We start from the raw sequence: 12,706 nt of genomic DNA, 5'->3' as shown, positions 1-12,706 counted from the left end.
AAAGTTGAGATGACTGGCCAGGATCCAAAAGCTCATAACCAGACAGCCAGGATGTGAATCCAGGCTGGCCTGGCTCCTGAGCCAAGGCTCTTACCCATTGCACTATATCCACTTACTTTTTTTTTTTTTTTTGAGACGGAGTTTCGCTCTTGTTGCCCAGGCTGGAGTGCAATGGCACGATCTCCGGCTCACCGCAACCTCTGCCTCCCGGGTTCAAGCAATTCTCCTGCCTCAGCCTCCCAAGTAGCTGGGATTACAGGCATGTGCCACCACTTTGTTTTTTTTGTAGAGATGGGGTTTCTCCATGTTGGTCAGGGTGGTCTCGAACTCCCAACCTTAGGTGATCCCCCCCGCCTTGGCTTCCCAAAGTGCTGGGATTACAGGTGTGAGCCACTGCACCTGGCCCTTTTTTTTTTTTTTTTTTTTTTGAGACAATTTTGCTTTGTCACCCAGGCTGGAGTACAGTGATGTGATCTTGGCTCACTGCAACCTCTGCTTCCCGGGTTCAGGTGATTCTCATGTCTCAGCCTCCCCCGAATAGCTAGGACTACAGGTGCACTCCACTACACCTGGCTAATTTTTATATTTTTAATGGAGATGGGGTTTCACCGTGTTGGCCAGACTGGTCTCAAACTTCTGGCCTCGAGTGATCCACCCACCTTGGCCTCCCAAAGTGCTGGGATTACAGGCATGAGCCACTGTGCCCAGCCAGCACCCACTTACTTTTATTTGAAATCAAAGCAAATGGTCACTTAAAAATGTGGATGCTTGACTGGGCACGGTAGCTCACGCCTGTAATCCCAACACTTTGGGAGGCTGAGGTGAGCAGATCATGAGGTAGGAGATCAAGACCATCCTGGCTAACACGGTGAAACCCCATCTCTGCTAAAAATAAAAAAAAAAAAAATAGCTGGGCATGGTGGCAGGCGCCTATAGTCCCAGCTACTTGGGAGGCTGAGGCAGGAGAATGGCATGAACCCAGGAGGTGGAGCTTATAGGGAGCCAAGATTGCACCTCTGTACTACAGCCTGGGCAACGGAGCAAGACTCTATCTCAAAAAAAAAAAAAAAAAAAAAAGTGGATACTTGGCCAGATGCAATGGCTCACGCCTGTAATCCCAGCACTTTGGGAGGCTGTTGGACAGATCACTTGAGGTCAGGAGTTCAAGACCAGCCTAGCCAACATGGCAAAACGCCGTCTCTACTAAAAATACAAAAATTACCCAGCGTGTTGGCTTGTACCTGTAATCCCAGCTACTCAGGAGGCTAAGGCAGGAGAATCACTTGAACCCAGGAGGCAGAGGTTGCAGTGAACCGAGATTGAGCCACTGCACTCCAGTGTGGACGACAGAGTGAAACTCTATCTCAAAAAATATATATGGATACTTAAGAGTCTTGGAGTGAAGTATATTGTCATTTAGTGTGCTGTTCTGGGCTACTTCATATGGAAATGTTAGTAAAATATTGTTTGATTACTTTTTCAGATAACACTGAAGTTGCATATTTAAAGACACTTACCAAGGAAGATATCATCAAATTCTACAAGGTAAGTCAAATTCATATATTTAGATTTTGACTCATAAGAAAGTATTGTAGGGCTGGGTATGGTGGCCTACACCTGTAATCCCAGCACTTTGGGAAGCCAAGGCAGAAGGATCACTTAAGGTCAGGAGTTAAAGACGAGCCTGGCCAACATGGTGAAACCCCATTTATACTAAAAATACAAAAATTAGCTGGGCGTGGTGGCATACGCCTGTAATCCCAGCTACTCAGGAGGCTGAAGCATGAGAATCGCTTGAACCTGGGAGGCAGAGGTTGCAGTGAGTGGAGATCACTCCACTGCACTCCAGCCTGGGTGACAGAGCGAAACTGTGCCTCAAAAAAACCAAAACACCTATTGTGTGTGCTATATTGTGTGTTGCTGCTTTGAAGCCATTCAGGCTGGATTTATGAAGGTGTTTTTGTGGATTTAAGTTTTTTGACATAAACACTTAATGACTTTTAGAATAAAGACAGTTTTTATTGAACCAAGTACTGTTTTCCTCTCCCTCTAAACCAAGTTTGCCGAACCTGCAGCCTGTGGGCCACGTGCAGCCCACATTATGAGATGTTTTGCAAAATTTTTTTTTTGTTTTAGCTTATCAGCTATTGTTAGTGTATTTTACGTGTGGCCCATGACAATTCTCCCAGTGTGGCCCAAGGAAGTCAAAAGATTGACCCATGCTCTAAACCAAGGACTGTGACAGCCCTTCCTGACTTCCAAATCTACCTTTTTAGGCACACTTTCAGTTTCTTCTCTCTGTTCTCCACCCTACTCTGCAAAGAATATTGCTGAGCTTGTTTGGTGGGAAGGAAGAACAAAGAAAACAAAAGAACTTGAGAATCAGATTATTTTCCAAGCTCTGACAACTATAAATTGTCTTCACCCATTTAGGTGCCACTATGGCTGCTTTTTAAAATAAATGATTACTCACCTTTGAATCATGGTCAGAGATATAATAAGTTTTACATGCTTGTGCTCACTGAGGAAGTTTATCAAAAGGAAAGGGAGGCACCACCATTAAAGTCTTTCCAGCAAGCTTTAAGAGATTCACACCGGCTGGGCGCGGTGGCTCAGGCCTGTAATCCCAGCACTTTGGGAGGCTGAGTTGGGTGAATCATGAGGTCAGGAGTTCAAGACCAGTGTGGCCAACATAGTGAAACCCTGTATCTACTAAAAATAAAAATAAAAAATTAGCCGGGCGTGGTGGTGGGTGCCTGTAATCCTAGCTACTCAGGAGACTGAGGCAGGAGAATCGCTTGAATCTGGCAGGCAGAGGTTGCAGCGAGCTGAGATCGCACCACTGCACACCAGCCTGGGCGACAGTGCGAGACTCTGTCTCAAAAAAAAAACAAAACAAAGAGGTTCACACCATCTAAATCTTCCCCTCTATAAAAATTCTTAAGAAGGACAGCAAAATTTCCATTAAGTAGGTATATTAATGTGTAATAAGTATGCTAAATGCAAAAATTCAAAATGTATGCTGCAATGGAATTGTACCTAAAGTGTTACATATATTTTTTGTAATATATTGGGGCCTCTAGTTTGTATAAAATACTGTTATGCCTGTTTTTCACAATAAGGAGCAAAATTATACTCTGTGATTACTATAGTACCTTAGAATTGTCCCTTAATGTTCTAGCCATTTCTGGTTTGTCATTAGGTTGTTTGGTCGGGGACTTGTCCCGCCCTGTGCCCACATCCTTTTAGAGAGATACTCTACTTTACGGTATTTTTTTCTAGGGATGTATTATAGCTACCAGCACAGGAGTCAGTGCTTACAGTTCTCATTAGAATGACTTTGTGAAGTTAGTGGTACAATGAGGCTTGATCACATTTTTTCCTATACTAGGGTTTCTAATGTTTATGTAATTCACCACTCCTAGTGCTGAGTGAGAGGATAAGGAAAAAGTAACCGTCTTTGACCAAAAGGTGCTGATTAGTTTCTTTGAGGAAAATGGTGATTTTGTATCATCCATGAGTTGGTTACACCTCTCCCCGCAACTCTTCTGCAAAAATATTTAGGCTGTTTGCAAACAAGTATTAACATAGCTGGTATCACTTTAACAATAAGAAAAGGAGATTATAGTTTCAGAATTGAGCAGCAAAAGCCGGTATTTTGAATGCATCTTTTGCAGCAATGAGATTTCACCCATTTTGGCTACGAAAATGAATGGCTAGACAAGGTATTTTCTTTACGTCATGGCTCCCTTTGCATTGTATAGAGGAAGAGAAGAGTCTCATCTAAATTACTCTTGTTATTCTGCGATAATAGCCTGTAGTCCCAGCTGCTGGGGAGGCTGAGACAGAAAGATCACTAGAGCCCAGGAGTTCAAGACCAACCTTGGAAACATAGCTAGACCCTGCTTCAAAAAAAAGAGAGAAGGGCTGGGTGCGGTAGCTCATGCCTGTAATCCCAGCACTTTGGGAGGCGGAGGTGGGTGGATCACGAGGTCAGGAGTTCAAGACCAACCTGACCAACATGGTGAAACCCCATCTCTACTAAAAATACAAAATTAGCCGGGCATGGTGATGCACGCCTTTAATCCCAGCTACTCAGGAGCCTGAGGCAGGAGAATCGCTTGAACCCAGAAGGCAGAGGTTGCAGTGAGCCAAGATTGCACCACTGCACTCCAGCCTAGGCGACAGAGTGAGATTTCGTCTCAAAAACAAACAAACAAACAAAAAACAGAGTATTTATAACCAGGCTTCAGCTAAGTTTAGGATAGCATTTCCCTAGCTGTGTTCCATGGTATGCAAGACATTAATAGGGGTACCTAGTAAAAGGATTTCATGATCATACAAGTTTGGGAAAGACGATTCCCATTCTTAGAGAATCACAGAGTGTGTTGGTATTGTAGAAATTGTAAGAAGTCCCACAGTAAAGACTTTAGCCTGCATTTATTTAATTTTGACTAACATTTTCTAAACTGATTTCACCATGCATCCTTTTTTACACAGAACACCTATAAATATCTCCTGGGACTGTAGTGTTCCTTAGAACATATTAATAGTTTGCAAGAAGGTGCAGTTGTTTGTTTTTAGAAAAATGAGGATTTTCCAGAGTTGGTCAGAAAATTGGGAACAATCTGAAACTGGAGAGGGTATTCTGCTGTCTGCTGATGTGGGTAGACAAGCGGGTAATGAAGGTTTGGGTGACAGGAGATGGAGGAGAGATCTTTGAAAGCAAACTTTTTACTCCAGTAAGATGAAGTTCTTAGATGAGGTACTACATGTTAATAGAGGCAGACCTGGGCTGAGCTCCTGGAAAAGAGGCTGGAGAGGTCAGAGCAGGCCTGTGAGAATCTGGGCTGTTTTGCCTGCTGGCGGGGAGTAGAGCCGGGAGCCATGGGCAGGTTTGCTGTGCAACATCAACAGGGCTTCCTTGCACACAGGACCAGGCTTATTAGTAACTGCTCAGTTACTAGTAACTGATTAGCAACTGCTCAGTTACTAGTAACTGCTCAGTTACTAGTAACTGATTAGCAACTGCTCAGTTACTAGTAACTAAATTAGCAACTGCTCAGTTACTAATAACTAATAACAGTTATTAGGAAGTATTGAGTGGATTTGGTTTGGCTGATGATTTCTCCACTCTAAGGATATGAAACGTTGCTTATGGCTAAGACATCAGAGGAACTTTGTCACAATTTGTACCCCATTAGAAAAGACAGTAAAAGTCTGCTGTTAAGGGAAAGGTTGGGACATACTTCCCCACAGGATCCACCTGCCAACCTAGCACTGCTGGCGTTCATGGTAGTAACTAAGGGGAATCCCTCCAAGCAGCATGGTGGAATGGAGAGAGCAAGCAGACTCTAGCTTCTGACACCATCATCTATGAACTGTGTGACCCATGTAATTCATGTAAGGTGCTGTGTCTTAGAGCCTCTAAAGTAAGAATCATGATGCTTAGTTCACAGAGAATTAAGTGAGCTGACATAGGAGAGTGCCTGATATAATGCAGGACTCAGTAATTGTTAGTTTCCTTTCTCTTTTGGTAGATGAACCACAGTTTACAAGCAGAATCTGAGAAGGTTCTTAGAGGAGCAGGCGTTGTGCTTGTCCCTGTCTAAGCTCAGACCATTGTCTCTGTAGACACTAAAGATCACCAGGTACAGCCCTGCACAGCCCAGCCCAGTGAGTACTAAGCTAGGGTGTGAATCCTAGCTCAGGCACTTATCAGCTGTAGGAGTTTGAGCAATTTTTTAATCTCCTTGGATTCAGTTTTCTCATCTATAAAATTGGGTTAAGAATAATTATTTCCTTAGAGTAAGAAAAGGAAAGGGAAAAAAAAAAGAATAATTCTTGCCTGCCTTGCTAAGTATTTGTAGAGCTTAAATAAAATAACATAAGTGAGGAGAAAGAAAGGGAAGTATCTTTTCTTTCTCTTTTCTTTTCTTTTCTTTTCTTTTTTTTTTTTTTTTTTGAGACAGAGTCTTGCTCTGTCACCCAGGCTAGAGTGCAGTGGCGTGATCTTGGCTCACCGCACATGGCATACTTTGCCTCCTGGTGTCAGGCAATCCTCCCACCTCAGCCTCCCAAGTATCTGGGATTACAAGCATGTACCACCACATCTGGCTAATTGTTGTATTTTTGGTAAAGACAGGGTTTCACTATGTTGGCCAAGCTGGTCTCGAACTCCTGACCTCAAGTGATCCACCTGCCTCGGCCTCCCAAAGTGCTGGGATTACAGGCATGAGCCACCGCACCCGGCCAGAAAGGGAAGCATCTTTTCTATATTTGACTGCGTGATAGCTGAGTCTTCATAGTCATCAGAGAACACCTCAATGTAAGTTCTTTAGTGGAGCAAAAGGGTGACCCTGCTCTTCTTTCTGCCTAGGAAATGTTGGCAGTAGATGCCCCAAGGAGACATAAGGTATCCGTCCATGTTCTTGCCAGGGAAATGGATTCTTGTAAGTATTAAATATTGTCTTTTTAGGCTCATGTTGAGCCATCTGATGGTTGGCCTTTGTCATAGCTACATGCCTTATAGAACACCAGAAAGTAAAAGAGGTAGAGAACGGAAACTGGAGATAATGCCTGCAGATAATAAGGGGAAAAGAGAAATGAGGCAGTGAAGGAGAGAGCCAGTACCAGGTGACAGAATGCTGAGCTAGCCACAGTATCACAGGAAAACACAGAGGCTTGCTGTTGGGATGTCTCCAAAGAGGCTGCATGAACCACTGCATGTGGGTAGTATGGGTAAGCAAGCTAACTTCCCAGTCCTTCTTGCCTCCTGGCTTTTACTGGCCAAAGTTTGTCCTGTGGCCATTAACTCCCCTGGCTTTCTGGGCAGTTTTACTAGGTCCTTCTGGGTGGCCAGAAAGTCACATTAGACCTGGGCACTAAAACTGCTGTGGCCAAAGTTTTATGACCTCAGGAATATCATGAGCCATCATTGGGTGGCTCTGGATAGAAGGCAGGACAGGTACTTAAGGCCTTGGGTAGCAGGCAACCTTGAGAGGATCTGAGAAGCACATGAACGGGGCCTGGTGCAGTGTTTTTAATTAACTGAGTCTGGTTTAGATTTTTTTTAGTTGTTCTTGTGTGATAGTATCAGTAAGTACAAAGTATTAAACCTTTTATTTCTTATAGGTCCTGTTGTTGGAGAGTTCCCATGTCAAAATGATATAAATTTGTCACAAGCACCAGCCTTGCCACAAGTAAGAAATATAAATGTTATGTTAGATTGTACTGACAGAGGACTTTCTATTTAAAAGAAACAGCTTGTTGTTTTGTTGTTGTTGTTGTTATTGTTTTGAGATGAAGTCTCACTCAGTCACCCAGGCTGGAATGCAGTGGTGCGATCTCAGCTCACTGCAACCTCCACCTCTCGGGTTCAAGCGATTCTCCTGCCTCAGCCTCTTGAGTAGCTGGGATTACAGGCATACGCCACCATGCCCAGCTAGTTTTTGTGTTTTTAGTAGAGGCGGGGTTTCACCATGTTGGCCAGGCTGGTCTTGCACTGCTGACCTCAAGTGGTGATCCACCCGCCTCGGCCTCCCAGAGTGCTGGGATTACAGGCACGAGACACCGTGCCCGGCCGGAAGAGGCTTGTTCATCGGGACACTGATGAACTAAAAGTTTCAGGTCACCAGGTGTTGGAGCTTCTACTTTAGTTCTTCCCTGAACATCTAGTCACTCAGCCTCTACCCTTGTCTGCCTTTGCCTCCTGTTGGAACAGTTGTGTTATTTTACAATGTATCATCTCTGGCTACATCTGTTCCCAGCACTGAATATTGGAGAGGACTTCTTAGTCTCTCCCATGTTACCTGCATATGTTAATCATCTAGAAAGATTGACATTCACTTGCAAGAGGAGGAAACTGGCAGTGTAACTAGGCTCTTTGTGGGTGGGCACATCAGCCTCTGCTACTCTGCTGAAGCCTTGATGCTAGGCCTCTAAGTCCCTGGTGAACCAGCCCTTGTTTGCCCAGAGGAAAACCAAAAGGACTAAGGACACTTACCATAGGTTTGTACAGACCAACTCATGACCCTCCGGACCTACTGATCCAGAAGAAAAGGTCAGCAGATCGTGATACATGGGTTATTAAGTTATTAGAACTGAGGTGTGCTCCCAGTGTCCCCCAGAAAAGTCGATGTCCTTATTCTGATGTTTAGGTTAAATACACTAAAAGGAAACTTTTTTCTTTGCAGCCTGAAGTGATTCAGAACATGACCGAATTCAAGCGTGGTTTGCCACTGTTTCCCCTTGTGAAACCACATATTAACTTCATGGCTGCAAAACTCTGAAGATTCCCCATGCGTGGGAAAGTGCAAGTGGATGCATTCCTGAGTCTTCCAGAGCCTAGGAAGATCATCTTGGCCACTTTAATAGTTTCTGATTCATTATTAGAGAAACAAACTGAAAAGTTGTCAAATGTCATTATGTAGAAATATTATAAATCCAAAGTAATTAAATTACAAAATCTTATAGATGTAGAATATTTTTTAAATACATGCCTCTTAAATATTTTAAAATTTTTCTTTTCATTACTGAGAGAAATTTCCCCTATATAACAATGCTTAAAATGAATGATATTCCTGTAGAATCTTCCTTCCCTATTCTGTAAAATAGTCACTTGTCCGAAGAAAGTAAAAGTTAGTTCTTTTCTAAAAGCCTCCTAGGTTGACATAGAAGGCTTCACAACATTTAGAAAGTAATACCTTTTTAAAAATTGATCCTCAAATTTGCTTTCTACTTGATGGTTTCATGTAAATCAGTGGAAAACATTACATTTGGCAGATGATAAAGCAATGTAATCTTCTTTTACTAGTGAAATTGCTGGTTATATAAGGCATGGTTTTAATCTTTTTATAAAATTTGAACATGTTTTTTATTCCAACTAGTAAAATGCTAGAAAACCCTACTTATTTACAATGCTAGAAATACAGACTTACCTTACATCAATTTTGTCCTAAACCGAATTTCTCAGGATTACTGTGGTTTCTTTCATTCTGGTTGAATTATATTGACCTTCTTCTTCATAGTTGGTTTGCAGTGTTCCATGAGTTTTACTTTTCCTCATCAACATATTGCTTTAACACAACATATTTATTTAACACATACAAATAGGGTCAATTTCAGATCCTACTGAGTGTGTGACATGCTTTTCCAACATCAGCTTTTTGTAACCACCTGTATAACTTTTTATTACAGTGAAATTGCAGTCAGTATGTGAACCAAAATATCTTGCCCCTTTATGAATTTAAAAGGCAGCAAATACAAAGTCACCTTTTTGGAAATATAAAAAATAAAGCCTTGCATTCTTATATAGCAGGTCTTCATAAGACTCTAAAATTCCTTGTTGCTACCAGTCTAATCTTGCCTTAAATGTTGTTATTTTTTTGAATATATAAATATAAACACATACACAGATGATGACTGGAGTGGACTTTTAAAAAAATATTTTTTTCATGAGATACTATTTTAGGTGAAATTGTTACTGTAGATTTAACAGCTGTTTTGAAATATTTACTGTTATTAAAACTTGCTTCAAGAGAAATTGTGAATATATTTCCATATACAAGCACTAGTAACAGTAAGTGGCCCTGTCATCCACTAACTCAGGCACAGTAAAGAATGGCATTTTCAAAGGACATTTTACCTCCCCATATGATTTGATTGGCTAGGACTTTCTTCTGTAGAGTCGTATCTTTTCACATCTTAAGTTTTTACATTTGCCATTTTCCAAATCTCAATTTGGGGCAAGAACGACATAGTCACAACTATGGGCCTGCTTTCAAAAGCGGGGCTCCATTTCTACTGTCAGATCAGTGTGGTGCTGTGACCATGTTTTTATCCCTACTTCCAAGAATCTCCTTGTATGAAGCCTGTCTTTGTCCATCAGAAGGTGTGTGAAATCACTTCCTTCTGGTTTTATGAATTTGTAGACTATGCAGCTTTTCATTAAACTGCAAGTATATACAAGACAGATCTAAAATTAGGCCTGAGTGTTCCAATCCACCACTGTACTAGTAAATAAAAATCCACCTGCCTTTTATGTGGAAAATTATGTGCTATTGAGTAACTTTTAGCTCTTTTTAAAAAGTGGGTGAAATTTAAGTGTCTTTTTTTATGAGAATGACACATGAAGAGATTTGAGAGCAATCTCATGTAGTCTTCCATGAACCTGCAATTGTTGTTTAGTATGCGTCAGCATTTTCCAGTTTCCAGGTTGGATCTAGAGCTGCTGTTGATCACTCAGGCATACTAATGGATTCATTTAGATGGGTCCAAGCTGCAGTCCATGAGCAATAACAGACTACCCCATATACTGCAGTTTACTCAGTGCTTAGTAAATGAGATTTGTGGAACTAAGTTATTGGTTACCTGAGGCTTCTTAAGAAAGTCTTCTTTTTTGACCAGTTGATGTGAAAGAGGGAGCATGTGACACAGCCAGTATGGTGGAGTGCTAGGGTTATCCTGTTTACAATAAATTGCCTGAATTTCACCTCTGGAGTCTGCATTTGTATTATTTTTCCAGTTTTAGTGAAATAGTACAGTGGCCAGTTTTCAGCCTACCTCTCAACATCTCAGTTTGACCAGATTTCTTGCTTTCATTGTTCATAATGCAGAAAGCAGTGAATTATATTAACATTTTTAAAGTGTTTCTGAGTAACAATGATTTTTGTCAAATAGAAGACTCAATTTCACAACCTTAAGAATAGATCACTTTTGTAAAACAAGAATCTCAGTATTTGATGTTGGATTCCTTGCTGTGAGTATTGTCACTGACTCCAAACCCAGAAAGATTTGTTCCTACCCTTACAGGGACAAAAATAAAACGGATAGAAAAACAAAAGATTTCTCTCCTCTACAATGAGTCCTTACATCTTCTTGCCACATCTCCAGCTGCAGGTGAGGCAGATATCTTGTTCAATCTCTGTCTTGTTGATCCCTGTAAAAATAATTTTTCTATTCATGTAGTGGCCAGCTGGCTCAGGCAGGCATTTCAAGAGGAAATCTGCTTGTTCCTCACTTTCCAGCCTAGGACAGTGGTCCAGCCCGTGCAGTCAGCATTGTGCTCAGGGATGATGCGGCAGCCCCACACAGAGGTCAAGAGCAACCCCAGGATTTATGAGTTGGGACAGTTGTGCTCTCATTCTCGGGGGACTCAGCTGGTTCCCCTGTTGCTTTTTTGTTTTTTTGTTTCGTTTTGTTTTTTTGAGACAGAGTCTCACTCTGTCAGCCAGGCTAGAGTGCAGTGGTGCGATCTCGGCTCACTGCAACCCCCGCCTCCCAGGTCCCAGTGATCTCCTGCCTCAGCCTCTGCGGTAGGTAGGATTACCGTGCACACCGCTTTGCTCGGCTACTTGTTTGTATTTTTAGTAGAGATGGGGTTTTGCCATGTTGGCCAGGCTGGTCTCAAATTCCTGACCTCAGATGATCCACCTGCCTTGGCCTCCTAAAGTGCTGGGATTACAGGCATGAGCCACAGGCATGCACCCAGACACTTTTTTAAAGAGGCTCTCTGTCACCCAGGCTGAAGTGTGGTGGTGTGATCATAGCTCACTGCAGCCTCAAACTCCTGAGCTCATGCAACCTCCCAAGTAGCTAGGACTACAGATGTGCACCCCCACACCAACATTATTTTACTTTTCTTTTTTGTAGAGACAGGGTTTCTCTCTGTCGGCCAGGCTGGTCTTGCACTCCTGGCCTCAAGCAATCCTCCTGCCTCAGCCTCCCAAAAAACGGAGATTACAGGCATGAGCCACTGTACCCAGCCCACAGTCTTTCAACGGGGAGGCTAGTGATAAAAATTTTCATCATCCCAGATTTTCAGAGGTGGAAATAGGCTGAGAAAGGCTGAACAGTTTGCACGGGATCATCCAGGAAGCAGATTCAAACCTCCGCTCAGCTCTTTAGAGTGTAGATCTCATTATTCCATGTGGATTTCCTGTAATAATAGCTTCCAAGCCGATGAATGTCCTTGTGAAACAGAAAGACAGTTGCTTTTACATGTGTATATAACTTGACCTTTTTCCCATGTACCATCTTACTTGATCTCTTAACCTTGCCTACTTTGGAGGGCATGAAACCAGATCTCACAGTCATACCCAGTCCACTGTGCCAGGCTACTTTGAAACCAGTTATCACCCCTGCCTGCAGAATCTCCTTTCCTTCCTTTTGGGGGTAATCCAGGCCTTAAACCAGTGTAAGCTCTTTTTCCTATTGCCCTGGAGTGATAGAGAGTTTCTGGGATCTTTCAAGAAGTTTGGAAGAGGCCAGGCGTGGTGGCTCACACTTGTAATCCCAGCACTTTGGGAGGCTGAGGAGGGTGGATCACTTGAGGTCAGGAGTTCAAGACCAACCTGGCCAACATGGTGAAACCCCATCTCTGCTAAAAATACAAAGTTAGCCAGGCGTGGTGGCACGTGCCTATACTCCCAGCTACTCGGGAGGCTGCAGCAAGAGAATTGCTTGGACCTGGAAGGCGGAGGTTGCAGTGAGCCGAGATCGTGGCACTGCACTCCAGCCTGGGCGACAGAGTGAGACTCTGTCTAAAAAAAAAAAAAAAAAGTTTGGAAGAGGAGTATGAGGAAGAGTCATGTTCACCTGTGACACCACCACAGAGACAGCCACTGCTTGCATGGTGTTTCTCTGCAGTCTTCTTCCTGTGCATATAGGAAGGGGTCACATACTCAGTGTTGGAACTCTTCCCCTC

General features: G+C 42.7%; 1 protein-coding gene across 11 annotated transcripts in view; it reads left to right on the top strand.

The window, feature by feature from the left end:
• IDE (insulin degrading enzyme) overlaps positions 1 to 10,695 on the top strand; it is a 118,795-nt gene extending 108,100 nt beyond the window's left edge. For 8 of the 11 annotated variants that reach the window (XM_077945047.1, XM_077945046.1, XM_077945043.1 and 5 more), the window contains 4 exons: positions 1,484 to 1,545; positions 6,380 to 6,452; positions 7,135 to 7,202; positions 8,196 to 10,492. In XM_077945047.1, the coding sequence (XP_077801173.1) occupies positions 1,484 to 1,545; positions 6,380 to 6,452; positions 7,135 to 7,202; positions 8,196 to 8,291 (299 nt within the window). In that variant the 3' untranslated portion in view covers positions 8,292 to 10,492. 11 annotated transcript variants of the gene reach the window in all.
• The last annotated feature ends 2,011 nt before the right edge of the window (positions 10,696 to 12,706 follow it).

Source organism: Macaca mulatta, chromosome 9, assembly GCF_049350105.2.
Source record: "Macaca mulatta isolate MMU2019108-1 chromosome 9, T2T-MMU8v2.0, whole genome shotgun sequence".
Lineage (NCBI taxonomy): Eukaryota > Metazoa > Chordata > Mammalia > Primates > Cercopithecidae > Macaca > Macaca mulatta.
Note: the sequence above shows the minus strand (reverse complement) of the source record. Positions and strands in the feature narration are given on the sequence as shown.